Source organism: Mobula birostris, chromosome 27 (genome assembly GCF_030028105.1).
Source record: "Mobula birostris isolate sMobBir1 chromosome 27, sMobBir1.hap1, whole genome shotgun sequence".
NCBI lineage: Eukaryota > Metazoa > Chordata > Chondrichthyes > Myliobatiformes > Myliobatidae > Mobula > Mobula birostris.
In genome coordinates, this window is record NC_092396.1 from 4765679 (window position 1) to 4783627 (window position 17949).

The window sequence follows — 17949 nt, forward strand, 5'->3', positions numbered from 1 at the left end:
CAGAGCCCCCTCTATTTCCTGAGGAGACTGAGGTCCTTTAACATCTGCCGGACAATGCTGAGGATGTTCTACGAGTCTGTGGTGGCCAGTGCTATCGTGTTTGCTGTTGTGTGCTGGAGCAGCAGGCTGAGGGTGGCAGACACCAACAGAATCAACAAACTCATTCGTAAGGCCAGTGATGTTGTGGGATGGAACTGGACTCTCTGACGGTGGTGTCTGAAGAGAGGATGCTGTCTAAGTTGCATGCCATCTTGGTCAATGTCTCCCATCCACTACATAATGTACTGGGTGGGCACAGGAGTACATTCAGCCAGAGACTCATTCCTCCAAGATGCAGCACTGAGCGTCATAGGAAGTCATTTCTGCCTGTGGCCATCAAACTTTACAACTCCTCCCTTGGAGGGTCAGACACCCTGAGCCAATAGGCTGGTCCTGGACTTACTTCATAATTTACTGGCATAATTTATATATTACTATTTAACTATTTATGGTTTTATTACTATTTATTATTTATGGTGCAACTGTAACGAAAACCAATTTCCCCCCCGGGATTAATAAAGTATGACTATGACGACCTCTCCAGCGTCATTTTCCAGCGGTCCAATATCCACTCGTTTTCCTTTTACTCTTGAAGTATCTGAAAAATCTTACTGTATCCTCTTTGATATTATTGGCTACCTTACATTCATATTTTATCTTTTCTTTATATATTTTTGTTGCCTTCTGATGGTTTTTAAAAGCTTCCCAATCTCTAACTTCCGAAGAGTTTTTGCTCTATTATATGCCCTCTCTTTTGCTTTTATGTTGGCTGTGACCTCCCTTGTCACCTCATCCTCTCTTTAGAATACTTCTTCATCTTTCCTGTGCTTTCTGAATTGCTCCCAGAAACACCAGCCATTGCTGTTCTGCCGTCATCCCTGCTCGTGTCCTCTTCCAACCAACTTTGGCCAACTCCTCTCTCATGCCTCTGTAATTCTCCTTACTCCACTGTAGTACTGATAAATCTGACTTGCTTCTTCTCAAATTGCAGGGTGAATTCTAACATATTATGATCGGTGCCTCCTAAGGACTTCTTTACCTTCAGTTTCCTAATCAAATCTGGGTCAGTAGATAACAACCAATCCAGAATTGTCATTCCCCTAGTGGGCTCAACCACAAGTTGCTCTAAAAAGCCATTTCATAGGCATTCTACAAATTCCCTCTCTTGGGATCCAGCACCTCCCTGATTTTCCCAATTTGCCTGCATATTGAAATCCCCCTTGACTATTGTATATTGCCCTTTTTACATGCCTTTTCTATCTGCTGTTGTAATCTTCAGCCCATATCCTGGCTACTGTTCAAAGTCCTGTATCTAACTGCCTTGCTGTTTCTTAACTCTACCCACGAGGATTCTACACGTTCCAATCCTATGTCACCTCTTTCTAAGGATATGATCTCATTTTTTACCTATAGAGCCACCCCACCCTCTCTGCCTCTTGTCCTTTCAATACAAGGTGTATCCTTGGATGTTCAGCTCCCAACTGAGATCTTTTTTCAGCCACTACTCAGAGATGCCCACAATGTCATTCCTGCCAATGTCTAACTGTGTTACAAGATCATCATTTCAGTCCTATATTCATCACCCTTTTTGATATTGACCCCCTGTTATACTTTAACTCCAACTGATTGTAATTTTGCCCTTTCATCTGCCTGTCTTTCCTGACAGTCTCACCACACACAGCACCTAGTAGTATATCAACTGCCCCATCTTCAGTCCTATCACTCCAATTTCCATCCCTCTGCCAATTAGTTTAAACCCTCCCCAACAGCTCTAGCAAATCTGCCCGGAAGGATTTGTTCTCCTTTTTGCACAGATCATACCTTCCCCAGAAGAGATCCCAATGATCCAGAAATCTGAACCCCTGCCCCCTGCACAAATTCTTTAGCCGTGCATTCATCTGCCAGATCATCCTATTCTTACCCTCACTGGTGCATGGCACAAGGAGCAATTCCGATATTGCTACCCTACAATTCCTTCTTGCTAACTTTCTGCCTAATTCCTTATGTTCTCTCTTTAGAACCTCCTCCCATTCCCTACCTATGTCATTGGTACCAATACGTACCACGACTTCCGGCTGTTCACCCTCCTCTTTTACGTCCACAGAATCTGCTTTCTGATTCTCTGTTTATGGAATCCCCTATCACTACTGCACTCCTCTTCTCTCCACTTTCCCTCAGAGCCACAGAGACATACTCAGTGCCAGAGACCTGGTCAATCCCCTCCAACAGTATTCAAATGGCATCCTATCATTGAGGGCAACAGCCACAGGGATACCCTGCACTGGCTGCCTATTCCCTCTCCTTCTCCAGACATCCACCCAGGGATCTATCTCCTGCAACTTAGGGGTGACCAATAACATGGTGGTGAAGTTAGTGGGTGGAGGTGTTGATCAGCCTTACTGCTTGGGAAAAGCAACTGTTTTTGATTCTGGTGGTCCTGGCGTGGAAGCTAATTAGCCTCCTCCCTGTTGTAATATATATTAATGATCTGGATGATGGGGTGGTAAATTGGATTAGTAAGTATGCAGGTGATACTAAAATAGGTGGTGTTGTAGATGATGAGGTAGGTTTTCAAAACTTGCAAAGAGATTTAGGACAGCTAGAAGAGTGGGCTGAAAGATGGCAGATGGAGTTTAATGCTGAAAAATGTGAGGTGCTACATTTTGGTAGGACTCATCAAAATAGGACATGGTAAATGGTAGGGCATTAAAGAATGCTTTAGAACAGAGGGATCTAGGAATAATGGTACGTAGTTCCCTGAAGATGGAATCTCATGTGGATAGGGTGGTGAAGAAAGCTTTTGGTTTGCAGGCCTTTATTAATCAGAGTACTGAGTATAGGAGTTGGGATGTAACGTTGAAATTGTATAAGGCATTGGTAAGGCCAAATCTGGAGTATTGTGTACAGTTCTGGTCACCGAATTATAGGAAGGATGTCAATAAAATTGAGAGTACAGAGGAGGTTTACTAAAATGTTGCCTGGGTTTCACCTCCTAAGTTACAGAGAAAGGTTGAACAAGTTAGGTCTTTATTCTTTGGAGTGTAGAAGGTTGAGGGGAGACTTGATAGAGGTGTTTAAAATTGTGAGGGGGATTGATAGAGTTGACGTGGTCAGACTTTTTCCATTGAGAGTGGGGAAGATTCAAACGACGGCATGGGTTGAGAATTAGAGGACAAAAGTTTAGGGGTAACTTAAGGGGGAACTTCTTTACTTAGAGAGTGGTAGCTGTGTGGAATGAGCTTCCAGCAGAAGTGGTTGAGGCAGGTTCTATGTTGTCATTTAAAGTTAAATTGGATAGATAAATGGACAGGAAAGGAATGGAGGGTTATGGGCTGAGTGCAGGTCGGTGGGACTAGGATAGGGTAAGAGTTCAGCACGGACTAGAAGGGCCGAGATGGCCTGTTTCCGTGCTGTAATTGTTATATAGTTATATATGGGAGTGGGACAGAATCAGAATCAGGTTTATTATCACCGGAATATGATGTGAAATTTGCTAACTTAGCAGCAGCAGTTCAATGCAATACATAATCTAGCAGAGAAATAATAATAATAAAATAGTAATAAATAAACAAGTAAATAAATTACATATATTGAATAGATTTTTAAAAAATGCAAAAACAGAAATACTGTATATTAAACAAAAGTGAGGTAGTGTCCAAAGATTCAATGTCCATTTAGGAATCGGAAGGCAGAGGGGAAGAAGCCGTTCCTGAATCGCTGAGTGTGTGCCTTCAGGCTTCTGTACCTCCTCCCTGATGGTAACAGTGGGTGCTGGAGATCCTTAATAATGTACGCTGCCTTTCTGAGACACCGCTCCCTGAAGTTGTACAAGAGCAGGGTGTGTGGGATACTTCATGATGTAACTGGCCATTTTCCAGCACCTTTCTGGATATACGTCCTTGATGGTGGGTAGGCTGGTGCCGGTGATCTGTTGGGCAGTTTTAACAACCCACGAGTGGAAAGAATTGGCAGAATCACAAACAATGTGACGGACGTACAACTCTCTTACTCAGCAACTATCAGCAGGCCCTCTGAGTCTTAATCAGTTAACAATATAATCAGGTGCTGTTTGACAACTATTTTAATGACACGATCTCACATTGACTGGAATGCCAGAGTTGAAATAGCACATGTCAAGCAGTGACTGGTACAAAGCAGGGATTAGTTTTTCCTTCTCGTATCACTGCTCATTTTGATAATACTGCAAGCTTTCCAGCTTATTTTCCATTAGCTTTTTAAACAAACAAAGCCATTTAGAACATTGAACAGTATAGTGCAGGCCCTTCAGCCCACAATGTTGTGCTAACCTTTTAACCTACTACAAGACCAATCTAACCTTTCCCACAGACACTGAATATTGAAGTGCCCTGAGAGAGTGGACAGAGAGAATATGTTTCGAGTAGTGGGACAGTGTCACGCCAGGGCCCCAGAATTGAAGGATGTCCCTTTAGAACAGGGATGAAGAACTTCTTTAGTCAGAAGTTGGTGAACCTGTGGAATTCATTGCCACCAATGGCTGAGGGGGCCAAGCTGTTGGGTATATTTGAAGCGGATGTTGATAAATTCTCAATTAGTGAGGGACTCAAAGGTTAAGGGGAGACGGCAGCAGAATGGGGTTGAGAGGGATAATAAATGAGCTGCATACAAATGGCAAAGCAGGCTTGATGGGCAAAATGGTTTGATTCTGCTCCTATAGCTTATGCTCATACAGCCCTCCAATTTTCTTTCATCTATGTTCCTATCTAGGCGTCCCTAACATGTCCCTAGTTTATCTGCTTCTACCATGAACCCTAGCAGCACATTCCATGCACCTACCAGTCTCTGTGAAAAAACCTACCTCTGACACCCCCCTCCCCCCACTATACTTTCTTCCAATCACCTTAAAATTATGCTCTGTCATACAAGCCATTTACGCCTTGGGAAAAATTTGCTGCTTATTCACTGCCTATCAAGTCACCTCTCATCATCCTTCACTCCAAAGGGAAAAGCCATGCCTCGATCTTCAAAAACATATCATTTAATAGGCACTTCAGATGGAACCCGGCTAGCTGAATCAGCTCTGGGGATGGTTTGATTTTTAATGGTTTCCTGCAGTTTCACTAGCCTCTACAAACCGTCCCCAGGATAAGGCACACTGCATGACAACAAAGACACATGCAAATTTCTACAGATAGACCGTGGAGAGCATTCTAACTGGCTGCATCACTGTCCGATTTGGTAAGTACAGGACTGAAATAAGCTGCAGAAACTTCTGTGCTCAGACAGCTCCTGAGCATTAGCCTGCCCAGCATCCAGGACTCCTTCAAGGAGCAATGCCTCAAAAAGGCAGTGTCCTTCATTAAGGACCCCCATCACCCAGATCTCATTGCTGCCATCAGGAAGGAGGGTCAGGAACCTTAAGACACACACTCCATGTTTCAGGAACAGCTTTTACCCCTCTGCCATCAGATTTCTGAGTGGACAACAAACCCATGAACACTACTTCACTATTTTATTGCAGCACAGCAACAAACTTCACAACATATGCCAGTGATATTAAACCCGATTCCAATTCTGATTTGCCCACGCCTGATCGAGCTCCAATAACCTTCCTAAATTCAAAAGTCCGGCATAAGTACATCTATCCTTTCCTATGCACAACTGATATATACATCTTGATAACAAACTTTTCTTTGAACTTTAGAACCGATTTCGTTCCTCTGTCCTTCTCCACTTTTACTCATTGTTCTTTTCATTTTATTTAGCGATACGGAGCAGAACAGGGCTGTGGTAAACCATGTATATATGTTGTAACTCGGTTACCTGTCTGGACACACCCCTCTTCTGACTGCCCCTGTGGCTCCTCCCACAGAATCCTGTATAAAGGTGTTTGCCTTGCCCCTCCCCCTCAGTCCGGGGGCAGACACTCACTGTGGAGGTCGTATTGTACAGCGAATAAAAGCCTTTCAGTATTTTACCAAACCTCGGTCTTTTGGAGTAATTAAAGGTGCTTCAAGGGCCTACTGGCCCAACGAGCCACATCGCCCAGCAACCCACCTCTTTAACCCCAGGCTAATCATAGGACAATTTACAATGACCTACTAATTAACCTACTAAGCTGTATGTCTTTAGAATGTAGGAGGAAACCAGAGCACCCAGAGGAAATCTACACATTCACAGGGAGAATCTACATACTACTTACAGATGATGTTGGAACTGAACGCTAAACTCTGATGCCCCAAAATGTAATTGTGTTGCGCTAACCATGGCGCCCTTGTGTGGTAACCCGGTAATTAGTATGCAAGGATTCAAAAGCATTGTTATGGGAACACCAATGCCTTTGAGTGGAAAATCCTGCAAAAGGCAGTGGATTCGGCCCAGTACATCATGAGTCAAGCATCTCAACCATTGAGCACGTCTACATGAAATGCTGTCGTAGGAAAGCAGCATCCATCATCAGAGATCTCCACCACCCACTCTTCTCGCTGCTGCCATCTGGTAGAGGGTACAGGAGCCTCAGGACTCGCACCACCAGGTACAAGAACAGTTACTACCCCTCAACCATCAGGTTCTTGAATAAGATAGATAGATAGACATACTCTATTGATCCCGAGGGAAATTGGGTTTCGTTACAGCCGCACCAACCAAGAATAGAGCATAAATATAGCAATACAAAAACCACAAACAATCAAACAACAATACGCAAACTATGCCAGATGGAAATAAGTCCAGGACTTATTTCTGGGTAAAACTAGGTAACTACACTCACTTGTCCCAACATTGAGAAGTTTCCCACAACCAATGATCTCACTTTAAGGACTCTATCTCATTATCTCATGTTCTCATTATTTATTGCTATTTATTCATATTTGCATTTGCATTTTGTTGTCTTCTGCTCTCTAGTTGATCTTTCATTGATCCTGTTATAGTTACTATTCTCAGATTTGCTGAGTCTGCTGAGCAGGAAAACGAATCTCAGGGTTGTATGGGATGACATATATGCACTTTGATCAGAAATATACTTTGAACTTTGAATTAGCCAGAAACAGTCAGTACCAGGAACTTCAGGCAGCCTGTCCTGATGTTAGAGGTCCGTGTATGTGAGTGGGTGGGAACGACGGACAGGGCTTGTTCCACGGTAGTCGCTTGGATTCTTGTGTTCTGAGTTGTTCCGCAGAGCACTGTGGGCATGCTGCGATGGCGCCAGAATGTATGGCACAGTCATGAAATTTGGAGTTGTGTTTTTTTTGCAACAGCAGTACAGTGCAATACATAAAATTACCACAATACTGTGTCAAAGCCTTAGGCACCCTAGCTATACATATGTGCCTGAGACTTTTTCACATGTGTAAAATCAATCTGAATATGAACCTTCAAGGGTTAAATCCTTGGATTTAGCTTCTAATCAGTGCCGGGATGAAGTTGGAATGACAAATAAAATGCCAGAGAAATTTGATGGGTCAGTCAGCATCTGAATGAAGGGCCTCGACTGAAAACATGGACTGTCCATTTCCGTCTATAAGTGCTGGCTGACCCCTCCAGCATTTTGATTCTCACTCTCAGATTCCAGCATCTGCAGCCACCTGGATAAAGTTAGAACTCTTGTACTTAAAAGGGAGATGTTGTTTCATTCCATACCAGAGAGGCATCTGAGGGAGGAGACTGTTTAGACATTACCAAACTTACAAACTCTGCCAAGGAACAAAATTCCAGACTCTAACATCTCTGACTTTCTGACACTACCACATCAATAAGCAGACTGATAAACTTCGACCAAAACACAGTCAGCACAAAGTAAACTCATTTCTCTCTCTGCAGATGCTGACAGACCAGCTCATTCAGAAGGCCAGTGATGTTGTGGGGATGGAACTGGATTCTCTGACGGTGGTGTCTGAAAAGAGGATGCTGTCTAAGTTGCATGCCATCTTGGACAATGTCTCCCATCCACTACATAATGGACTGGTTGGGCACAGGAGTACATTCAGCCAGAGACTCATTACACCGAGATGCAACACAGAGCGTCATAGGAAGTCATTCCTGCCTGTGGCCATCAAACTTTACAACTCCTCCCTTGGAGGGTCAGACACCCTGAGGCAATAGGCTGGTCCTGGACTTACTTCCTGGCATAATTTACATATTACTATTTAACTATTTATGGTTTTATTACTATTTAATTACTTATGGTGCAACTGTAACGAAAACCAATTTCCCCCGGGATCAATAAAGTACGACTATGACTATGAATTATTTCCCCCCGCATTCTTTGTTCTTATTTCAGTTTTCAGGTAAGATGAATTTCAGGGTTGTATACTGCATAAATACTTTGATAATAAATGTACTTTGAATCTTTGAATCCTGTAATGCTTTTGTTTTGTAATATTAAAGCAAGTTGTCACCATAGCACACATTGGCCCTTGGGCCCAACCTGCTCCAAGATCAGTTGTCAGCTCAGTCTTGGTGGGCGCCACAGTTAGCATGACGCTATTATGGCTTGGGGTGCTGAAGTCCGATTCCAAGTTTGTCCGTCCTCCTCGTGAGTGTGTGGGTTTCCTCCCACAGTCCAAAGACGTACCGGTTAGTAGGTTAATTGGGCATTGTAAATTGTCCTGGGTTTAGGCTTGCGTAGTTAGGGACTGGAAGAGCATGTTCCGCACTATATCTCTAAATAAATAAAATCAATTCCTGCTGCTGTCTGCGAGGAGCTTGCATGTTGTCTCCGTGACCACCTGGGTTTCCTCCTCCATTCCAAAGACTTACAGGTTAGGGTTAGTCAGCAGTAGGCATGCTACGTTGGTGCTGGAAGCACGGCAACATTGAAGACTGTCCCCAGCACATCCTTGGACTGTGTTGGTTGTTGACGCCAAATTACACCTTTCTGTGCTTGCATTAACAAATGCAGCTAACCTTAAAATCTTCAATATTCTGCTCTAAAAACAGGTTTGAAAAAAATATGGATTTTTCATACAGCATAGTTCATGGTTAGGGAAGTTTATATAATGTGTACAGTCCCAGCCTGGGTTTAACAGGATTAACTTGCAGTCATTCTACATAAAGATCGGTCTCAGTGTCTCAGTTCGAAAGTCTTTCCTTTTGGTTTTATTGCCACAGTGACGTAGTGACTAATAGCTACAGCCCTTGATCATCGATCCAGAGACAAGTCCGAATCCCACTCAGGCAGTTTGGAAATTAGGAATCAAGAAATTCATTACCTGGAATTTCAGGGAATGTCCCCTTCATTGTGAACCACAAAACCGCTGGATTACTGTGAAAACCAATACTGAAGGAAACACACCATCCTCCCCCAGTGAGGCCTGTGGCTAACTTCAGGTATACAAACATCAGAGAGTCCATCAGCTCTGGAACAGACTTTCAAACTAGGCCATTCAACACATTGAGTCTGCTCCTATACAGAAGGAAACCCACTCACCCAGTGAGGCCTGTGGCTAACTTCAGAGATACAAAAGTCATAGAGTCGAACAGCTCTGGGACAGACCATTAGAACTAGGCCATTCAACCCATTCAGTCTACTCTGCCATTTAATCATCACTGACTTATTTGCTCAACCCAATTCTCCCTGTAATCCTTAACCCTCTTACTAAGCAAAAACCTAACAATATCTACCTTAAATACCCAAATGATTTGAACAGAGCCTTCAGCCCACTGTGTCCCTGCCAGCTATCAGACCCCTTTAAAGATTAGCTCTCTTTGTCACATGTACTTTGAAACCCACAGTGAAAACCTACATATTAGCTTTATTTGTCACACGTACATTGAAACATCAAAACTCATTTTCGGCTGCGGTCTGATGTTTAAAGTCCTCAGTGCTGAACGCGCTTTACTATTCGTGCGACTTGATCAAGGCGCTTCAGCGTGGAACTGGATCTGCAGCTATGGTTTGCCGCCATGAACTGATAGACTCGGAGGCTACAGCAGCCATCAGCTCCTGCACCAGCTTCACTCACCTCGGCGGCTTGTGGCTGTGGGCTAACTTTTGGGGACTCTACGGTGTCCTGCCAACATCCCAGTGAAGCTCCTCTGTACCTTCCTGGGTGTAATCAAATCCCTCCTAAAGTCTGGCATCCTGAAGGGCACTCAGTTTGAAAAGTGCTTTAACAAAGTAGAAGAATTTATGTTGGTTATATTTTCGTAAATCAGGTCCTTCAGAATGCGGACAGCTCTGTATTAGGAAGACCTTTGGTTCCAGCCCCTTAAGGCTACAGAGTAGTGATTTATCTTTACCATCATTGATTCTTCATCAAAATTACCTACAGACTGACTTCCAAAGTTTCTACAACTCATATTCTCAGTTATCACCACCAATCAGGCCATGATCTCTTCTCACTACTACCAGGTGCACCACTAGCTTCAGGAATAGTTATTACCCTTCAACCATCAGGTTCCTGAACCAGTGTGGGCAACTTCACTCACCTCAACTCAGAATCTATACTGAAAACTTTAAACTCACTCTACAACTCATGTTCTCAGTATTATTTTTTGTACTTGTAGAATTTGTCTTCTTGTACACATTGGTTGTTTGTCAGCCTTTATGTATAGTTTTTCAGAAATCCTATTGTATTTCTTTATTTTCTTGTAAATTCCCACAAGGAAGTGAATGAGGGTAGTATATGGTGACATAAACGTACTTTGATGATAAATTGACTTAGACTTTAGCAGATGTTCTAGTTGCTGTCACGCTGTTGTTCATGGGAGCTTACTGAGTACAGGATGGCTAGATTTAAAACGCTCTATGGGATGTGAGAAATTTCAGGATTTTGACAGGAGCAGTATGGAGATAGAACATAGAACAGTACAGTCCTGTCCCCTCGATCCGCAATGTTCCGACCCTTTAACCTACTCCAAAATCAATCTCTCCACATAACCCTCCATTTTTCTATCATCCATGTGCCTACCTTAGAGTCCCTTAAATGTTCCTAATGCCACCTCTGGCAGGGCGTTCCACACATACAGTAATAATAATAATAATAAAGTACTTCATTGATCCCGAGTAGGAAATTCATTCATTACAACAGCAACATTTAAAAACACACTTAGCAGTGTGCAGACTTAACTAATAAAGTACAGAATAATAATTTACCAATGTGCAATAATAATGTATGAAATTAAAAAATAGCTCTCTCTGTGTAAAAAAATCTACCTCTGACATATATCTTACACTTTCCTCCAATCACCTAAAAACTAAGCCTCCTCACAATAGCCATTGCTGCCCTGGGAAAAGGTCTCTGGCTGTCCACTCTGTCTATCCCTCTTAGCATTTTGCACAGCTCTATCAAGTCACCTCTCATCCTCCTCCTCTTCAAAGAGAAAAGACCTAGCTTCATCAACCTTTCATCATAGGGCATGTTCTCTAATCCAGGCAGCACCCTGGTAAATCTCCTCTGCACCCTCATGCTCTCTAGTGCAGACAGCAAAGGGGAGTAGCTTTCGGACACAATGAACTGCAGCTTTTAATATCCTGCGGAACGGCAAAGTTAAATGTGCAGCTATCCATTCGGGTTACATACAATGCAAGTGAGTTCACAGTTGACTTGTAATTAATTTACTGGTGCTGCTCTAGATGCAAATTAAAATCCCACCTCAGCACGACATTAAAATTAATGTAATTAAATTAAGAGTGCCAATACTGATGACCACACACTCAGTGTCAATTTTATTACATACATCTTGCACCTAATAAAGTGGCCACTGAGTGTATGTTCATGATCTTCTGCTGCTGTAGCCCATCCACTTCAAGACTGAATGTGTAATACGTACGTTCAGGGATGCTCTCCATGCACACCAGTTGTAACGTGTGGTTATTTAAGTTACTGTCGCTTTCCTGTCAGCTTGAAACAGTCTTGTTGTGTATTTAGTATTTCTGTAGTATTTGAGTAATATTGTAAATATATTGTTTGATTAATCATTCTTGTTTGTTTAAATAATTCATTATGGGTTATATGTAAAAATAAGTGAACTAGATACATCATGACGCTACCATATCAATACGAGTGTGTCTCACTAAATGTAAAAATGAAGTACACAACTTATCTCTTGGCTCTCTTGTTTTCTCTTCAATTAGTTTTAATGTCCACTTGAACCAGCCTGACCATTCTCCTCTGACCTCTCTCATTAACAAGATGCTTTCACCCACAGAACTGCTGCTTGTGGGTGACTTTCTGTTGTTTGCGCCATTCTCTGAAAACGTCAGAGACTATTGAAAATGAAAATCCCAGGAGATCCGCAGATTCTGAGAAAGTCAATCCACCCCATCTGGCACCAGCAGTCACTTAGATCACATTTCTTCCCCATTCTGATGTTTGGTCTGAACAACAAATGAACCTCTTGACCATGTCTGCATGCTTTTACACATTAAGTTGCTGCCATGTGATTGGCTGATTAGATATTTACATTAACCAGCAGATGTACAGGCGTACTTAATAAAGTGGCCACAAAGTGTACGATTACTGGGTTAGTGATTCGAAGCCCAATTTGGGAAGGAAGCCTGCCAACGTGGTACATAATCGAATCCAGAATCCCGACTCACAGAGGCAACTGGATGCTTGATTTCCTCACCAACAGACCTCAGTCAGTACCATCGCTACTGCCATCAGGCAGGAGGTACAGCCTCAGTCCCACGGATGGGCAATTGAATCCGGGAAAACCTCACGTCCTCTCCCTGCTCCAATTGGGCAGGAGTCTACAGCATTAAGTTCAGGAACAGCTACTTTCCTACAACTAATCAGTTTCTTGAACCAACATGCACAAGCCCAACCCTACCTCAGCAACAGAACACCACTGACCTCCTTTTTGCACCACCATGGGCTTGCCTCTGTCTTTTTGCTGTGCACCTTTGCAGCCTTTCATTCCTGTCTCTTCACTGTTCTGTTATAATCTTATATTCAGTGTGCTGTCTGTGTCCACAGGCCTGTGACAGTGCTGTAAGCAAGTGTTCCACTCAGCACATGTGTACACCTGGCAACAAACCTGACTTGATACTGCTCTGTAGTCAACGCTGAATAAGCCTGCAAATAGAGACTGAACTATAATTACTGGCCGCCTTACTTTGTTTAGATTAGAGATACAGAGTGGAGCAGCCCCTTCTGGCCGAATGAGCTGCAGTGCTCAGCAACCCAGCTATTTAACCCCAGCCTAATCACAGGATAATTCACACTGAGCAATTAACCTACTAACCAGTTTGTCTTTGGAGTGTGGGAGGAAACCAGAGCACTCGGAGGAAACAAAGCAGTCAACGTACAAACTCCTTACAGGTGGCGCCGGAAATGAACTCCGGCCTCCAACGCCGCGATCTATAATAGTGTTGCGCTACGCTACCTCGGTGCTCTGCTACACCACTGCAGTGCTTCATTTTGTTTTAATGCACTTCTTCATGGGGTGCGAACTCGGCTGGCAAAGACCCCGAACACAGGAGACATGTTGAAGTGTTAGCAGTCTCAAAGACCGCTCTAAAGATGTTAATGCTGGATATTAATGACAATTCTGGTTTTTTCCCTAATTATCTTTAATAAGACTCATTTTTATTTTTATTCTACTTGCCACAGTATAGGGATTTTAACTCCCACTCCACCCAGTTCCCATTAGATAGCAGGAATGAACAGTGGTGTAGCGATTAGCCCAATGCTATTACAGCTCAGGGCATCGGAGTTTGGAGTTCAATTCTGGTGTCCTCTGTAAGAAAGTTTGCCAACTCTTCCTGTGTGTGCATGGGTTTCCTCCAGATGCTCTGGTTTCCTCCCACAGTCCAAAGAAGTACCAGTTAGTAGGTTAGTTAATTATTGTCATTTGTCCTGTGATTGGGCTAGGGTTAAATAGATGGATTGCTGGGCAGTGCAGCTTGTTGGGCCAGAAGGGTCCGTTCCACACTGTATCATGAAACAAAATATAAAATAAATAAAGACAAAAATGTACTTGGGACAAAAAGCAAAACTTCACGAGTGTGAATACTATTTTTGCAAGATACACCCATTTGATCAATAATCCAGTACCTGGAGGGGCAGACCAAACATTAGCAAAACAACACAAGCTGAACAGGTAGAGAAAGGAGCTCAAACCTTCTACGCAGTTCTCAACTTCCTCCAGGTTCCGGAGCGTTATCCTCATGAGGCTGGAGCTGAGCATCAGCTCGTTCTTGTGAGCCGGCCACATGGACTTCGGCGCCACGTTGACAAAGAAAATCCTGGTATCACCCGTGGAGACCTGGTTGTCGCAGATCAAGGGGTCTCCAAAGCCGCAGATCATGACTCGTTTCCCACCGTCCAAGAGGATCTCGTTGTTCATCGTCTCCCTGCCTTTCAGGTACCTCCAGACACGCACCTTCAACGCAATGAAACAGAATTCAGTAGCAACAAGCAAACGCAATGGGAACATCTACATACAAGTCATTCAAAATCATCCAACAATAACTTTGCGTTTGCCAACCAGCTGCACCATCACCACTATCATTCACTCTCTAGGTTTCCACTTCACTGCACACCCACCAACAGGAAGCAAGACCCACAATCTACAACAGTCCATGAACATCATCTCACTATTTTTTGCTCTTTTTGCACTACCTTTTAAAGATATTTCTTACCATAATTTATAGTAGTTGTTTTTAACATACTGCACTGTACCACTGTCGCAAAACAACAAATTTCACAGCATTTCAGAGATTATAAACCTGATTCTGATTAAATGTGTTTAAGACACAGTTGGACATAATTTTGCTTTGCGGGGGGGTGGAGGGTGGATTGAGGATGCTGCCCAAGTTGCATGCCATCTTGGACAATGTCTCCCATCCACTACATAATGTACTGGTTGGGCACAGGAGTACATTCAGCCAGAGACTCATTCCACCGAGATGCAGCACTGAGCATCATAGGAAGTCATTCCTGCCTGTGGCCATCAAACTTTACAACTCCTCCCTTGGAGGGGCAGACACCCTGAGCCAATAGGCTGGTCCTGGACTTATTTCCTGGCATAATTTACATATTATTTATTTATAGTTTTATATTGCTGTATTTATACTCTATTCTTGGTTGGTGCAACTGTAACGAAACCCAATTTCCCTCGGGATCAATAAAGTATGTCTGTCTATCTATCTATCTATCTATCTATCTAAGGGTTATGGGGAAAAGGCAGGCAGGTGGAACTGACTCTATGGTCAGGTCAACCATGATCTTGTTGAATGGCCAAGGAGGCGCAACAGGCCGGATGGCTGACCCCTGACCCTCGCTCCTATGGACTCTAATGGATTGCTCTTATCTGCATTCTCGGTTCTAGATTTATTCTGCTCCAGGGCAACACTCATGGTCTAAGACTTGCCAAGTGCTGTCTTATCAACAGTTCTGCTTTCAGATGAGATACTGGACCTAGAGGTCACAGGTTAAGAGTGAAAGGTGAAATATTTAAAGAGAATCTGAGGGAGAACTTCTTCACTCAGAGGGTGCTGCGACAGTGGACGCACTCCCAGCAGAAGTGGTGTATGTGGGTTCAATTTCAATATTTCAGAGAAATTTGGATAGGAACATAGATGAGAGGGGTATGGAGGGCTATGGTCCAGGTGAAGGTCAATGGGACTGGGCAGAATAATAGTTCGGTATGGACTAGATGGGCCAAAAGGCCTGTTTCTGTGCTGTAGTGTTCTATGGCTCTATTCAGTTTGAGGCAATAAATTGTCTGTAAACAGTTTGTACGTTCTCCATGTGACTACGTGAGGTTCCTCCAGATGTTCGGGTTTCCTCTCAAAGTCCAAAGAAGCACCAGCGGTAGGTTAATTGCTCATTGTAAATTGTCCCATGATTAGGTTAAGGTTAAATTAGGTGGCTCGAAGGGCTGATTCTGCACTGCATCTCAATAAATAATTGACCTCTTATTTGGTGGGGGGGGTAAAAGAAACATGGGGCTATGTTCAAAGGAAATTTATTACAAAGTACATACTGGATAATTCACCATACGTTTACGTTTATGAGATTACGTTTCTTGCGGGAATTCATAGTGGAACAGAGAAATACAATAGAATCAATGAAAAACTACACACAAACTCAGACCGACAAACAATCAACGTACAAGAGAAGGCAAACTGTGAAAATACAAGAAGCAGATGGATAGATCTGAGAACACGAGCTGTGCAATGTCTGAAATCAAGTCGATAGGTTGTGGAATCAGTTCAGTGCTGAGGTGGGTGAAGCTATCCACGCTGGTTCAGGAGTCTGATGGTCGAAGGGTAATAACTGTTCCTGAACCTGGTGGTGTGGGACCTGAGGCTCCTGCAGCTCCTTCCTGATGATAGTAGTGAGGAGAGAGCATAACCGAGATGGTGGATGCTGCTTTCCTGCAACAGCGCTCTGCGCAGGTGTGCTTAATGCTGGGGAGGGCATTTCCTGTGACAGACCGGGCCGTATCCACATGAACGACCAACGTACAAAAGACAAACTGTGCAAATACGAAAAAATTAAGTAAATAGATAATTCTGAGCATACAAGTTGTAGATTCCTTGAAAGCGAGTCCATAGGTTATGGAATCAGCTCAGCGTGGAGGTGAGTGAAGTTATCCACGCCGGTTCGGGAACCTGATGGTTGTAGGGCAATGGATGTTCCTGAACCTGGTGGTGTGCCGTAAGGCTCCCACCACATTCATTCAATATTTATTTTCCAATTAACACCCACTCATAATCGCATTTCTGTTGGTGTGTTCTGACTGTGAGCTAATTACTTGCTACATTCCATTACCAGGAGACGACAGGGCAGAGTGAGAGGCCCAGAAGCCGTGGGATAAGTTTAAAACAGTACAGCACAGGAACAGGCCCTTCGGCCCAGAGTCTGCAATGAACAGAATGCCGAAATAAATTAAACACTTCCGTCTGCACTCGATCAAATTCCCTCCAGGCCCAGCGTATTCAGGTGTCTGTCTAACCAGTCCATGCAAACCAAGATTACACCCCAAAACAGTCCAATTTGCCATTACTGAGCACATCTCCCGCTCAACCTCTCCAATGCATGCACACGCCTTTTACATGTACCTTCCTCAACCATTTTCACTGGCAGCTCGTTCCATACACTGACCACCCTCTGGGTGAAAAAGGTGCTGCTCATGTTCGCATTAAATAAAGGTTGAATATTATTTGCTTGATTGTAGGAAAATGAATGGAATTGAAGTCTTTATTGCTTACATCCTTCACATACACGAGGAGTAAAAATTTTTATGTTACGTCTCCGTCTAAATGTGCAATGTGCAATCATAGTAATTTGTAATAAATAGAACAGTCAATGTAACATAGAAATACACTCAAATCAGCGTGAGTTAATCAGCCTGATGGCCTGGTGGAAGAAGCTGTCCCCGAGCCTGTTGGTCCTGGCTTTTATGCTGTGGTACCATTTCCCAGATGGTAGCAACGGGAATAGATTGTGGTTGGGGTGACTCCGGTCCCCAATAATCATCTGGGCCCTTTTTTCACACCTGTCTTCGTAAATATCCTGAATCATGGGAAGTTCACAACTACAGATGCGCTGGGCTGTCCGCACCACTCTCTGCAGAATCTGTGATTAAGTGAGGTACAGTTCCCATACCAGGCAGTGATGCAGCCAGTCAGGACGCTCTCAATTGTATCCTTGTAGAAAGTTCTTAGGATATGGGGGCCCACACCAAACTTCTTCAACCGCCTGGGGTGAAAGTGGCGCTGTTATGCCTTTTTCACCACACAGCCAGTATGTACAGACCACATGAGGTCCTCAGTGATGTGGATGCCGAGGAACTTAAAGCTGTTTACCCTCTCAACCCCAGATCCATTGATGTCATTAGGGGTTAGCCCACGTCCATTCCTCCTGTAATCCACAACCAGTTCCTTTGTTTTTGCAACATTGAGGAAGAGGTTGTTTTCTTGACACCACTGTGTCAGAGAGATGATTTCTTCCCTGTAGGCCATCTCGTTATTGTTTG

General features: G+C 43.5%; 1 protein-coding gene across 2 annotated transcripts in view; it reads right to left on the reverse strand.

Moving 5' to 3' along the window:
• The window catches only part of agrn (agrin), a 546801-nt gene that overhangs the window by 519416 nt on the left and 9436 nt on the right, over window positions 1-17949 (reverse strand). For both annotated transcript variants that reach the window (XM_072245169.1, XM_072245168.1), the window contains exon 2: window positions 14085-14346. In XM_072245169.1, the coding sequence (XP_072101270.1) occupies window positions 14085-14346 (262 nt within the window). The remainder of the gene's footprint in view (window positions 1-14084; window positions 14347-17949) is intronic.